Source organism: Eurytemora carolleeae, unplaced genomic scaffold (genome assembly GCF_000591075.1).
Source record: "Eurytemora carolleeae unplaced genomic scaffold, Eaff_2.0 scaffold1268, whole genome shotgun sequence".
In the NCBI taxonomy this organism is placed as follows: Eukaryota; Metazoa; Arthropoda; class Copepoda; order Calanoida; family Temoridae; genus Eurytemora; species Eurytemora carolleeae.
The window spans coordinates 64,399-78,979 of NW_019397162.1; the positions used below are offsets into that span (position 1 = coordinate 64,399).

General features: G+C 30.9%; 1 protein-coding gene across 2 annotated transcripts in view; it reads left to right on the top strand.

Moving 5' to 3' along the window:
* Positions 1-14,581, top strand: part of LOC111712427 (ecdysone-induced protein 75B) — a 41,962-nt gene that overhangs the window by 16,317 nt on the left and 11,064 nt on the right. For both annotated transcript variants that reach the window (XM_023487026.1, XM_023487027.1), the window contains one exon: positions 871-962. In XM_023487026.1, the coding sequence (XP_023342794.1) occupies positions 871-962 (92 nt within the window). The remainder of the gene's footprint in view (positions 1-870; positions 963-14,581) is intronic.

Genomic DNA, 14,581 nt, shown 5'->3' on the forward strand with positions numbered 1-14,581 from the left:
AAGAAATCAAGGCCCAAATATTTCAAAATTCATTAAATCTGAAAACTATTTTAAAAAACTAAAATTACAAATTACAAGTTGAATTAAAAATATTCCCCTAAAACTTGTATTGTTACTTTTTTACTCAACTAGGTTTTATAACAATAGGCTTCACCACAGGACTGGATGCTTTATAGACTTTTTGTCAATTCTGACATATTGGGATGAATTGGGTTTAACCTATCTTACAGATGAATAGTTCAGTTTATTCATATATTCAACGCCATGTGCTCATTTATACCCAATAATGTTAAACACTTATAATAAACTCTTAGAATTTTTTTATACTATATAAACTTTAAAGGAATTAAGTCTTTGCCACAGACTGTGATTTTATAAACTCTAAATCTTTGAAACCCAATGTCTTAGACCTCGGATATTTTAAACCATGAATTCTGTTAGATCAAACAATCTAAGTTTGAAATATCACAGGTTTAAAAAAGCAGGTTGCAAAGATATAGGGATCAGAAAATTTTGGTTTGTGGAAAAAAACTAGCAAATCTTTAAAAACCATTTACTTTTCACTTACGTGATTAAAATCTACATGTAGGAAGAAGACATTTCAAAAAAAATTTGAGTTTTATTAATTTTAACATTGNGCTCCCATTCCCTCCTTCTTCTCTAATTCTAAACCGTCTCCTTTTAACTTCAAACATTTTTCTCTAAAAATAATATGTTTAAATCTAGTTTTATAAATAGATAATTTTCGTTTTATTAACAAAATTACTTTAATCATGCCTTTTATCACATTATCAACCTACACTAGTCCTATTAAGTAAAAAGTATATTTTGAATAATATGCACTATTAATGTATGTATTTATATTTGTAGAGTTTGATGGGAATGACTGTGTACTGTGCCGAGTGTGTGGGGATAAAGCTTCAGGTTTTCATTACGGAGTTCATTCTTGTGAAGGCTGCAAGGTAGGAAATCCTTTTTTAAATCATATTTTCGCCATTTTTTTTTTTAAATTCTTAGAATATTTCTAACTCATTTCTATGCGTTATGTATTTTTTGGCTTTGTATATATTTGTATGTATGTATTCTGGCCTATGTATTTTAAATGTTTTATGCTTATGTACTATTATGTATCTAGATCTATGTATGAGGATATAATTTTCTATAGGTCTATGTTTCATGTATTCTATATCTATGTGTTATGTATGGATCTGGATGTATTCTATGTATTCTATGTATTACGTATTGTTTGAGACCTATGTATTCTATGTATTATTTATGAATCTAGGCTTATATATATTCTATACATTATCTAGATCTCTGTATTATTATACATCTAGATCTATGTACTATGTAAGGATCTAGGCCTAAATGTAATTTATGTATTTTCTACCGTTATTCACTATCCAGGGTCGTTTCTTTACCTTGAGGACTTACTCACCTTGCACTCACTCATACAACAGAATTTTGTAACAAAAAAATTCCACAGAAAATACAACATTTACAGAAAATACAATATTTAGAGAAAATACAACATTTAGAGAAAATACAACATTTAGAGAAAATACAACATTTAGAGAAAGTACAACATTTTGAGAAAATACAACATTTAGGGAAAATACAACATTTTGAGAAAATACAACATTTAGAGAAAATACAACATTTAAAGAAAGTACAACATTCAGGGAAAATACAACATTTAGGGAAAATACAACATTTACAGAAAATACAACATTCATAGAAAATATAAGATTTAGAAAAAATACAATATTTAGAGAAAATACATCATTTAGAGAAAATACATCATTTAGAGAAAATACAACATTTAGAGAAAATACAACATTTAGAGACAATACAACATTCACAGAAATTACAATATTTAGAGAAAATACAACATTTAGGGAAAATTCAACATTTAGAGAAAATACAACATTTCCAGAAAATACAACATTTATGGAGAATACAACATTTAGAGAAAATACAACATTGAGAGTAAGTACAACATTCACAGAAATTACAATATTTACAGAAAATACAAGATTTAGAAAAAATACAACATTCAGAGAAAAAACAATAGTTAGGGAAAATACAATACCTTGCACTCGCTCATTTTACAGAAATTTTCAACCAAAAAAAAAGTACACACAAGATTCAAAGCATAGAGAAAATACAATATCTAGAGAAAATACAACATTTAGGGAAAAAACATTCAGAAAAAAATACAATTTATTTAGAGAAAATACAACATTTATAGAAAATTCAGAGAAAATACAGTTAATTTTGAGAAAATACAACATTTATACAACAAGTTGATGTAACTACAAAAAAACTTCTAAATAATTATGCAATCTCAAAAAAAATCTCTGTAAACCTTCATCACTGTAATATGCTGTGATCACATGACCGGGCGTTAAGTCAGAATTTAAAAAAAATGTATTTTGATGTTTCAAGAAGCAACTGTAGCAGTATTTTTAATTACTTTGTTTTTTTAAAACAACATTATCTGATATTGACATAAAGTTATTATGAACCTTAATATTTTCAAAATGTAGGTTGTAACTTTTTTCCACTTCATTGTATTTAATGAATCCTAATTCTCATGAAATGTGTTGTATAGAGAGTTTTAAATCCAGTTGGGCTAGATTATGTAACAACACTACCGAGGAAAACCTTTAAAATGTAATTTCTGCAAAATAAGATGAAGATCGTGTTTTTATACAAATTGAAATCTAAAAAATTTGTAAAATATTTTTAAAAAATAGTATTCACCCCTGTTTGTGACAGTGACCTTGGAAAGCAGTAAGCAGTCTCTCTCTACTCACTCACTCACTCACTCACTCACTCACTCACTCACTCACTCACTCACTCACTCACTCACTCACTCACTCACTCACTCACTCACTCACACATTTTGTTTCACAGATTCAGAAATCTATCAAAAAGTTCCTTCAATTTGGTTACCTGCATATAAAATAAGATCTAAAGGATCTGCAATTATTCGTTTCAAACTTTAATTTTCATATTTGTTTATTTTTACAACATAAAATCGTAAACCATTGTTATTTTAAACTTTAAATTCTTCTAGATCAAATTGTCATAATGGTTTACACCACCAGGTTCCAAAAATATAATAATAATGTGATGAGCAATCAGTTCCTTTATATATAAAAGTGTTGCTTAGCTTTATAGTGCCTATTATCAAATACTTGAAGCAAAAGGCCTGACTCAAGAATACAATATCAAAGTACATTTTATTTGATTTGTCAACAAGGGTTGTTTAACTAAGCATTGTTTAAAAGAATATTCATTTGCCTAGCTGGCTTTCATGGAAACTACACTTTATTCTGCACATTTTTTTTACATTGCACATTTGTTCCCTTGGTAGTTGAGATGAATTTATTGACCATAAAATTGAATTTAAAAACATTTTTAAAAAGTACAAAATATTGTTTGGAATTTATTTCTTCAGAGGGTTTACGTGACATTGTACGGATCAGTTTTGATTAGACAATAATGCGCAATATATTTATTTTTTTATTTATATAATTGTAAATTTCTATATATATTCACGTGTAAAACTAATGTTTAAGCCTAATATGACGATTCTAATAAAGTTAAAATACAAGTTTAGGTTTCTTTATGTATATTTTGTATGATTGACAATATTTAGTTGACAACGAACTTTATTTCTTTAAAAATTTAATAAAAACTGATGTATAAAAGCATCACATTGTGCAAGCTGAATTTTTTTTTGAAATTCTCCGGCACCCCCCCCCCTTCCTCCAGGGAGAAGTGAGGGGGGGGATATATGATGCACTTTGCACCACCAGGGGGTATAAAGGGGGAAATATAAATTATTTAAAGTTGCCTTAAAAGTGCATTTTAAAATGACATCTCGCTCAAGCATCAAAAGAATTTCAAAAAATTAAATTAGTTAATTTAAAAATGTGCACCTCGACTTTAGGGGGATATCAATCTTATTATAAATTTTCTAAAAATATGAAGAAAAAAAAATACATTTTCTTCAGAATGAATAGTTAGAAGGATAGAAAGATAGATAGAAAGATAGATAAAAAGATAGATAGATAGATAGATAGATAGATAGATAGATAGACAGATAGATAGATAGATAGATAGATAGATAGATAGAATAATCTAACTGTTCTAACAAAAAAGTTAATTTCCACTTGAAAAAGAATTAAATGAGGACAGAAATAAAAAACAATTGCAATTTATTTCCTTGCAGAAAATATTTGCATTCCAAACATTGCAATTTTCCTCTTATGTAATTAATACCCTTTTTGTTGGACAAAACTAGACCTGATTGATTGATTGATCATATTTCCTGCAATGAATTCTGCACGTTATAACTAATATTTTTAATAATTTATGAAAAAATGAATCTCTTAAATGATTGATGGATAGATAACTGCATATATGTGCAACATCTAAACCCTCTGAGGTATTTGATTACAACTGCTTGAATCTAAGTTGCATAACACGATTTAATGGTACAATATACTATTCTGCCCAGTACAGCTGCCAAATAAAAAAATTTAGCTTTGACAAAAATTCCCTTTATGCTTTTTACTTTTACTTTTTTTCTTGACGTTTTGTGTACTCAGAAATGACCCTGGAGAAAGCTGATATTGCTTTTTAATTTAACCTTCGGAGTGAGATTAATTTGTATATTTACGTCTGGAGGTCACTCCTGAGTATTCGAGGACACACTCCTAGAAGTATCCTCAGACCTTGGATAGGATAAAAACATCCTAGTTATTCTTCTTAGAGTCTATTCTATTTAAACTGTTTTTTCTCTTTATCTATCTATCTATCTATCTAACTAACTATCTATCTATCTATCTAACTAACTAACTATCTATATCTATCTATATCTATCTATCTATCTATCTATCTATCTATCTATCTATCTATCTATCTATCTTTCTTTCTATCTATCTAACTAACTATCTATCTATCTATCTAACTAACTATCTATATCTATCTATATCTATCTATCTATCTATCTATCTATCTATCTATCTATCTATCTATCTATCTATTCTATCTAATTTTCCCATTACCCATTCTCCCAGAAATATTAAAGACCACCAACCCTCCGCAATGTATTGAATCTGTGCGGGGGGACATAAAACTTTATGTCCCCCCGCCCTCTTTCTTCCAAAAACATCCCCTTTCTTCTCCTTGATTTCCCCATCCTCCCCTAACGGTTGATTTTACGATTTCCTTGCTAATAAAATCATGTTCCAAGACCCTGAGTATTTGTGAACTGTTTCTAGAAATGCGTTCCAACGATATCAACATAATTCTTATAAATATTTTATAGAAAATCAGATCATAAATAAGTCAAATCTTGATCTACTAACCTACTGGAGGGGAAATTATGGTATGTAATCCCCACCCTATTACATAAAGATGTATATATGGTTAATATAGAACCAGAATTATGATCTTTATTATTCCTTTTACATAAAACAGTACAATTTAGTCTTGTACTGTTCTGAGATTTACTGTACTACACTATGAGTACTGTTAACTGTACAATTTATAAAACAAAATTATAATAAATAAATAAATAAAAAACAATAATTTTAACATATGGTTTAAAGTGAAAACGGTTTTTATGTTTTTCCGTACTTTTTATTTTGCATTTAACCTACTTTTCTTCTATTTCTTAATTAAAGGATCCCCCCCCTCCTCCCTCCTCCCTCTCTTCCTTCTAATATATTTAATAAAAACATGTTTTGAACGGAAACATACTGAACTTTTAATCAGGAATTCTATTCTGTATCAGACCTCCCGGCCCCCTAACCCCCTACCCCCTACAACATTCTCCAGTTTTAAAATACTTTTACTATTTGAATCTTAAATATGAAAAGTTGTCACTTTTATCATTTTTCCTTTTATCATGGAAACTTTTTTTTATTCCTTAATAACTGAAGGGCCCGCGTTGCCCGTAGTAAAAAAATTTTAATTTTGAAAAAAGTTTTAAAAATGAATTTAAAAATAAATTTTGAAAAAAAAATTGCGATTTCGAGCAGGAGAAGGAGGGGGGTATGCGAAGCAGAAAAGGCAGGAGGAGGAGGAGGAGGAGCAAGAAAAGAAGCAGAATAAGGAGAAGGAGAATAGTGAAGAAGGAAGAGAAGAAGAAGAAGGAGCAGGAGAAGGAGAAGGAGCAGGAGTAGGCGCAGGAGGAGGACTAAAAGAGGAGAAGGAGCAGGATGGAATGAAGAAGAAGAGAAAGGAGAAGGAGTATGAGAAGAAGCTGGAACAGAAGAAGAGCAGTAAATATCAAAAATTGGAAAAATGAAAACCTAAATAGAATGAGTTTCTGGTTTTCACTTTTTCCCCCTAGTCTAGTGTCTGAGAATAAATAGAAAGATAGAGAATGGGGGAAACCAGACAAAGAAGGGAAAGATGTAGAACCAGAGAGAAAATCAGGGAAATTTAGTCGAAAGTAGATGAGGAGGAGGGTAGGGAGGGGGTAGCTTTAACCCAGACGTCTGGTCGGAAGACTTTCACTCCTCTCGGAGGATTACACCCCCTCCCCCACACCATCCCCTGATAATCCTGTAACCCCCTTTTANATTTCTCCTTTCTTTGTCTGTCTCTTGCCTTTCTAGATTTCTCCTTTCTTTGTCTGTCTCTTGCCTTTCTAGATTTCTCCTTTCTTTGTCTGTCTCTTGCCTTTCTAGATTTCTCCTTTCTTTGTCTGTCTCTTGCCTTTCTAGATTTCTCCTTTCTTTGTCTGTCTCTTGCCTTTTTAGATTTCTTCTTTCTTTGTCTGTCTCTTGCCTTTCTAGATTTCTTTTTTCTTTGTCTGTCTCTTTCCTTTCTAGATTTCTCATTTCTTTGTCTGTGTCTTGCCTTTCTAGATTTCTCCTTTCATTATCTGTCTCTTGCCTTTTCTAGATTTCTCCTTTCTTTGTCTGTCTCTTTCCTTTCTAGATTTTTCCTTTCTTTGTCTGTCTCTTGTCTTTCTAGATTTCTCCTTTCTTTGTCTGTCTCTTGCTTTTCTAGATTTCTCCTTTCATTATCTGTGTCTTTCCTTTCTGTCTGTTTCTTATCTAATTTAAAATTTGCTCTGTTTAGTTCCTTTCTCTGTTTCTCTTTAACTTCTTCTTTTTTAAAGTGCTTTTTTACTGTAAATTTTCTCACTAGCTATTTATCAATTTTTTCAATATTTCTTGTTTAAATTGTTAAGAAAACTCTCATTAATGGTAGATAATTAAAACAAAACATTATAAATTATTAAAAGTTTAGTTATCTTTAGTTTATAACAATAGAAAAATATCAATTATCAACTTTTCTTATGCAGGGTTAGTTAAAAACGATGCAGCTTCAGTTGATATATTTTATTTAATATTTTTGTAGCTCTTACTCATAGTCCATCTGTTAATTTATTTCTTTGTGTTGTTACGCATTTTTCATCAGTTTACAGACATGTTTTGCAGCTTGTACGCAATATTCAGATTATAGACAAGTTTTTACATTCCGGCTTAATGTATAAAAACTAGACTAGTTCTTATAGGTCGGGAAATAGGGATATATAGGGTAAGAACCAAAGAAGAAGGGGGGGGGAATATGGATTTAGATATTTTTGGGGGATGAGTTTTGATATTAAAAAGGGCTTTTTGGATTAAGCAGTGTTCTAAATTGGATTTAAACATGTATTTAAAATCAATGATTAAATTTTCCTAATTGAAAGAATTTTTCGTTAGATAACCAGCAGAGTTCTCCTCCACCCCCCTCAGAGAACTTGACAAACATCCATTTTTTAACCTGGGGAGGGTAAAAAAAGAGTTAAAGAAGATATTTTCAAATTCAATAGAAAAACGTTTTACATTATAACTGAATATAACAGTAGTATATTTCAATCAAATCAAAAAAAATGGATGGTGAGGGGGGGGGATCAGGGATAATGTGGAAGGGAGAGAAATTTTCAAAAATAAAAATTTAAAAAAGGCTGGGGAAATAGAGTTGGTTGTGTTGAGTCCAGTTTTTGCAAATCTCACATATTGGGAAAGTTTGCAAGCATGATGCATCCTTTTTGCAAAAATGCATTTTTCCGTCTACACTTTACTCGAGGTTTTAACAGATCTTTCAACCATAGCTTGACTCCACTCTACTCTATTCAGCCTCTATGCATCCTCAATATAACCTCCATTTATCAATAATTCATCCTACACTCTCCTCTTTTCATCTTTCACTCTACTCTATTCAGCCTCCATGCAAACACTCTGTAACCTCCATTTATCATAAATACATTCTCTACTCTCTTTTTTCATCCTCCGCTCTCCTTTATTCATCCTCAATTCATCCTCTTAATGCATCCTTCATGTAACCTCCATTAATCAATAACTGTTCTCCACAATCGATCCTCCATTCATTCATCGTGCAACCTCCATAATTTATAAATTCATCCTCCATTCTCCTAAATTAATTCTCCTTTAATTTTCCACTCTTCCATGCATCATCCATGCAACTTCCATTAATCAATAATGTATATTCACTCTCCTCCATTAATTCTTCATGCAACCTCAATTATTAATAAATTCATACTCACTCTCCTCAATTGATTCTCCATTCAACATCCATTATTTATAAATTCATCCTCCATGCATTCTTCATGCAACCTCCATTAATTATAAATCAATTAATCTTCTCCATTAATTCTCCATTCAACCTTCATTATTTATAAATTCATCCTCCATGCATCCATCATTAATGAATTATAAATTAATTGCCAACAATGATTCTCCATTCGACCTCCATTATTTACACATTCATCCTTCATTCATCCCTCATTAATGAATAATCAATTAATCTCCTCCATTGATTCTTCATTTTAACATCCATAATTTATAAATCATCCTCCACTCTACTTATTAATTTTTTGCCTGATCTATGAACATTGAACGAGTAGTTCCGAAAATTTATATTTCATGTTTTATAAACGGTTTATCATAAGTTTACTGTTTTTCAAGGTCACATAATTGTATAGCAGCTTTTACATCTGTTTATCTATCTATCTATATATTGATCTGTTCGTCTATCTATCTATCTATATATCTATCAATCTATCTATCTTTCTATCTATAATTAGCTATTCAATTAAATGTAGACTAACAATAACGTTACTTTATTCTATTTTCCATTTGAACTTGGCTAAAGTTTGTATCACAGATAAAGAGGGAGGGGGGGGGGGCAACATGAAATATCGTATAAGCAAGAAACTGAAAAAATTAACTGAAAAAAAAATTTGAAAATAACTTATAAAAAATTTTGAACAAGAAATGAAGGAAAGTAGAAAGAAAAAACGTAACCGAGGGAAGGGGAAATGGGGATATATACGTGGAAGATTGGGAGCGGGGATAATTTGTGTTGCCACATCATAATACATAGTATATATATAGTTGTTTACCTACTATTACTTAATAAGTAAGAACTGCATGAAAGCCTTCAAGGCCAAACAGGTTTATTTTAGGCCTTGATTACAACTTATGCATACAAAACTAAATCCTGAATGTTAAAAATTATATTTTATATTTTTATTTCTTTAAGTATAAATAATATTCATTGTTTTCCATTGTAGTGGCAACGTTGCCTACCTACCTCTTGATTTAAAAGAATGATGACTTGGTTTCATAACAAATATTTTATTTAAACCTCATGCTCAATTGTACATTATGCATTAGATACAAATTATTTTTAATTTTGATGTTTTATTAACACTTTTATGTACTATACTATCATTTGCTATCTTTACACTTCAAGGTTTAGAATACGCGATTTTATTATCAATATTTTCAGGGTCGATTGTTAGAGTTTATGAATATTTTAGTAAATGGAGGTTTTGTGGATTTTTACTCTACAAGGTCATTGGCACAGTTATAGATTGCTATTTTTTTAGGGGGAGGAAACGGTTTATTTTTTTTCTAAGAAAGGGCATATATCAAAATATATCAAAATATGGGGCGAAATTTCTCTGGGAGAAGGGGAAAGGGGGGAGGTAAATTTTGGTTCACTCAAACAAATCTATTTGCACAGTACAGCGTTCTAAAGGCGACGTTGTTCTATCAGATTTTTTAGTGAGGTTCAGTAATTACACAATTATTATATTTCCGAGGTTTCGTGATTCCACAATAATTATATTTACGAGGTTTCGTGATTCCACAATAATTATATATACGAGGTTTCGTGATAAATCCTTTTTCAAGGTTAAATGTTGGCCTTAAAGCAAAAAGTTCGAGGCTGAAGAGTTTAAAGGAAAACATTTTTTTAGTTTTCTGAGAATTAAAGCGAACTGAACAACAGTCTAAATATTTAATTAAACTTTAGAAAATTTCATTTGCAAGGGGGGGAGGAGGCTGTAAGGGATGATGCCCTCCCCCCTCTTGATTCTTTTTTCTCTGAAATTCTTTCTCCTTTGCGTTTAAGATATCTCAAGGTTAGATCTATCTCTCAGACATGTCTAATCTAATAAAAAATTTGGAAATTTTCTCTTTTGAAATTTTAATTTTAATGTTCTGCAAATTTGGATTGTACAGGGTTATCCACAAAGCAGGAAACTTTAATGAATACCGTAAACTCTTCTAATCCGACGATTCTAATGTCGAATTCAGGGTTATGTCAATCAATCGATTATGTCAATATTCTAGAAAACTGTGACTTTCGATCACAATTTGACCCATTTTACATAACCTATAGCTTTTTTCTTAGATACTTTTCTTAGATACTTTTAGATATGCCGGCATATACATTTTAGATATGCCGGCATATACATTTTAGATATGCCGGCATATACATTTTAGATATGCCGGCATATACATTTTGAATGAAAAAGAATTTTATAAACAAATCCTTAAGGTAAAAGATTGTTGAATTATATCACGTTAGATTTCAATTAGAAGAAATCTAATGCTGTGAACCATTAATGTCAAAATGAAAGCTGTAAAAGTCGTCTCTGAAATCTCATCCCTTGTGATTGTAAGTAACCCTGTATCATACAGGGGTTAAACAAAACCATGAGATTGTCTGATATATTTTCCTTCAGATTATTAAATTGAAAATTAAATTAAAAATAGAAAAATCTTATTTTAATGATTTAAAGTAATAGTAAAGACGACAATCAGTATACAGTTTTCAGCAGCTTGTAGTGTATTCTCTGTAAATAATCAAAATATCAACTTTAAACTTCACAAATAATAAGAATAACCCCCACAAAGTATGTAAATGAATAAAATCGTTAAAATTTAATTTTGCGATTTATTTCTAAAATTTCTGTTAATTTTATTTCAATTTTTCTATGTGCAATGAGCGGGGGAAGGAAGCTCGTGCAATTGGTAAATGTTTGTTGTCGACAAAGATTTACGAAATCCGTTAAATTTGCAAAATGTTTTTGCAAATTACAAATAGTAGCAAATTATACAACACCATTTGTTTCTTGTTGTACTTTGCAAAAACTAAAAATTACATTTTACAGTTTGAAGCGCCCCCCTGGGATAGATTAAAATGTGCAAAATTAGGGCAAAATATTAAAACCGTGTTTTCAAGTTTTAAGCATCTTGAACGGGGCCTGAAAATGTCCAAATAAGTACTAACCTGTTTTTAGTATGTTTTATCTATAAAAGTGTGGGTAAAGTTACATCGTCCATACGCAACTTCTGACCTACTAACTTTCCGACCTACTAACTTTCCGACCTACTGCAATATCGGACCTTCACCAGCTGTTTATGTTTGTATTATTTGATTGTTTGGTTAAGTTAAGACAATTTCTGGGCCGAGCGCTGCAGCTAAGACAGGCTAGGGGACCGAGCGCCGCGCGGCTAGGACAGTAGGGGGCCGGACGCTGCGGCCACAAGTCCATATAGCAACTCTAAAACCACGTGCTAAGTAGGATGTTGGATGTGTAGTATAGCGGATTTAGCATAGGTCAGAAGTGGAGTATAGCGGATTTGCTTAGGTCGAAAAATACACCACCAAAGTGTGGTGTAGGTATTTATTTCAAAGTTATTCTTGGCAAAAAACAAATGTCGTCTTCAGAAGAGTAAAATATTGACAGGAAAAAATTATCTAAACAAAATTGATATATTTTGACTAAATGTAGACTTTATTTGAATAATTAAAATGTTTTTTATAATGTTCCTCGTACGTTTTTTTCTTTCGTCTTTTTCGTCATCAGTTCCCTAAACTTGTCATTCTTATGTAATGTCGATATATTTTATAAAATATAGCCTGATTTAATTTATTTTGATTTATTATTTATTATAAACGTTATATCATTCTACCGTTTGATAAATGTAAACATTATTTTGTTTAATTCATTTAATTTGAGTTTAAAGCTTTTTATCTGAAGCGCTCAACTGGATAAAGGAATAAGAAAGCTATGCCCTAACTTTATCAAGCAATGCACTCTCGGTCGTTCACCTATTTGTTTAATGCTAAACTCTGCCGCTAGATGGGGTAAGTTCGTTACCAAATTTAACGCATAGCTAGTGGTGTCTTACGGTGATAAATGGAACTAATCAATTGTCCGTTGATTTTTTTTATCGGATATATTAAGAAGAGAGATGAAAGCGAGTCTGCACTTCTTCTTAGAACTCTTACACATTTTAACAATATTCTTAAATTTAAAAATTGCTACAATCCTTCAATAAAAATCACAAGAAAACGCGTTTTTTTTAAATTTACATCCAAAATACGCAATAATTGTTCGAAATTATGAAGGATAAAGGAGATTTTCCTCATTTGAAAATTCTGGTTACTTTTTATTTTTGCTTCAGTATCAGACACAGCTTCTTATATATTCTCTTTGTCCGAATGTGGGCAATTTCTTATAAAAGTTTTTCTGTTTTTCAGTTTTCCTAACTATACGGTTCATTAACCTGTACACTTTCATGTACACGTTTAACCTGTACACTTTCCTGTACAACACTTATAAGTATACATTCCATAATTATTTATAAATCATGAACAGTAAACACACAGACTAGTACAGTGTATTGCAAAAGACATGTATGAATTTTTTTACAAAGAGAAAAACTATATTTCTGTATTTTTATCCATTTGTGCATATTTTATCTTATTTATGTTTACAAAATTTCCCCCCCCCCTCTATTTAAGCAGAAAGAAAAAAATTGTAATCGGTGATAAAGAGGGATGTGAGGCTGAGACTGTTTTACAAAAACCGGATAGACTCCAGTTAGGTTCAAGTAAAAACAATCTATCTTTCTATCATATCCTGAAAAAGTATAGTTTTTGCTAAGTCTAGATGTCTAGTTGTCTAGTTGTCTATACGTCTTCTTTGTCTTTCAGTCTGAAAGTCTTTGACTGCTTAAAGGGAGTTTTCGCGAAAAATGAAAGGTGGTATAGGCTTACGGCGAAAAATAAGCGCTTTCGATCGCTACTTATCTTACTTCTATATGTTGCGTCTATAAGGAGAAAATTGTTAAAAACTACTCATACAGAAGATTGTAGAGTCTATACAAATTCAGAAAGTTGCAACATTCTACTCGGATCATAAATAATCAATTAAATTCCAAGCAAATCATTCAGATACTAAAAACAATAGTCATCGATTATTTTTCGACGCATTCGTAATCGTATATAGTTAATATTTCATCATATTTTTTATTTTGTTTTTTTCAAATAATATTTCCAAACATTCCTGGAAAATATGAAAATGTCGTCTTCATTATTAAAAATCCTCGAAACATAAACATAAAAAATAAATATAACCTATTTCGTTCAAAATGTTATTTTTCGAAATAATATGTATATATAAGTTAAATTACTACGGTACAGAATAACACTATAACGGTATATATCTACGTATATAAATAGAATGAGTATATAATAGAAACCACGGACGTACAAAATAATGTTACTAAATGTGTTATCATTATATCTGTATACAATAACCTGAACTAAAAAGAGAACAAAGAATGTATAGTTTTTAGAATTGTTTTGTTGTAGGTCACTCAACTTAGATCAATTTTATTCATAGTTTATTCAAAATATATAATTAGCAAGATAGCTTGTTTGAGGTTGGTGCCACAGAACAAAAAGTATTCCATTTCTTGACACAAAACTGTACATTGAAGATGGAAAAATCACAACAGATCTCTACAGAAAACCCACAGATAGATGTATGTACCTACTTCCATCATCTTGCCACCCAGCACATATTTCTAACAACATACCTTATTCACTTGCATACAGAATTGTACGAATTTGCAGCAAACCAGAACTTAGGGATGCCCAATTCTTAAAACTAAGGGATTTTCTTCTCAGCAGGGATTACAATTCTTCAATTGTTGACTCTGCTATAGTCCGAGCTAAAGCTATACCTAGAGAAGTTGCTTTAAAGAAAGTGGAGAAAAAGGAGAAACCAGATCGAGTTATATTCTCTATCTCATTTAATCCCCAGCTGCCTTGTATCTCCTCCATCATACAGAAACATTGGAGAACCATGGTCCAGGATCCTTGGATGAAGGAGGTTTTTCAAAATCCACCTATGGTTACCTATAGGAGACCTCCTAATCTCAGGGATAAACTCATC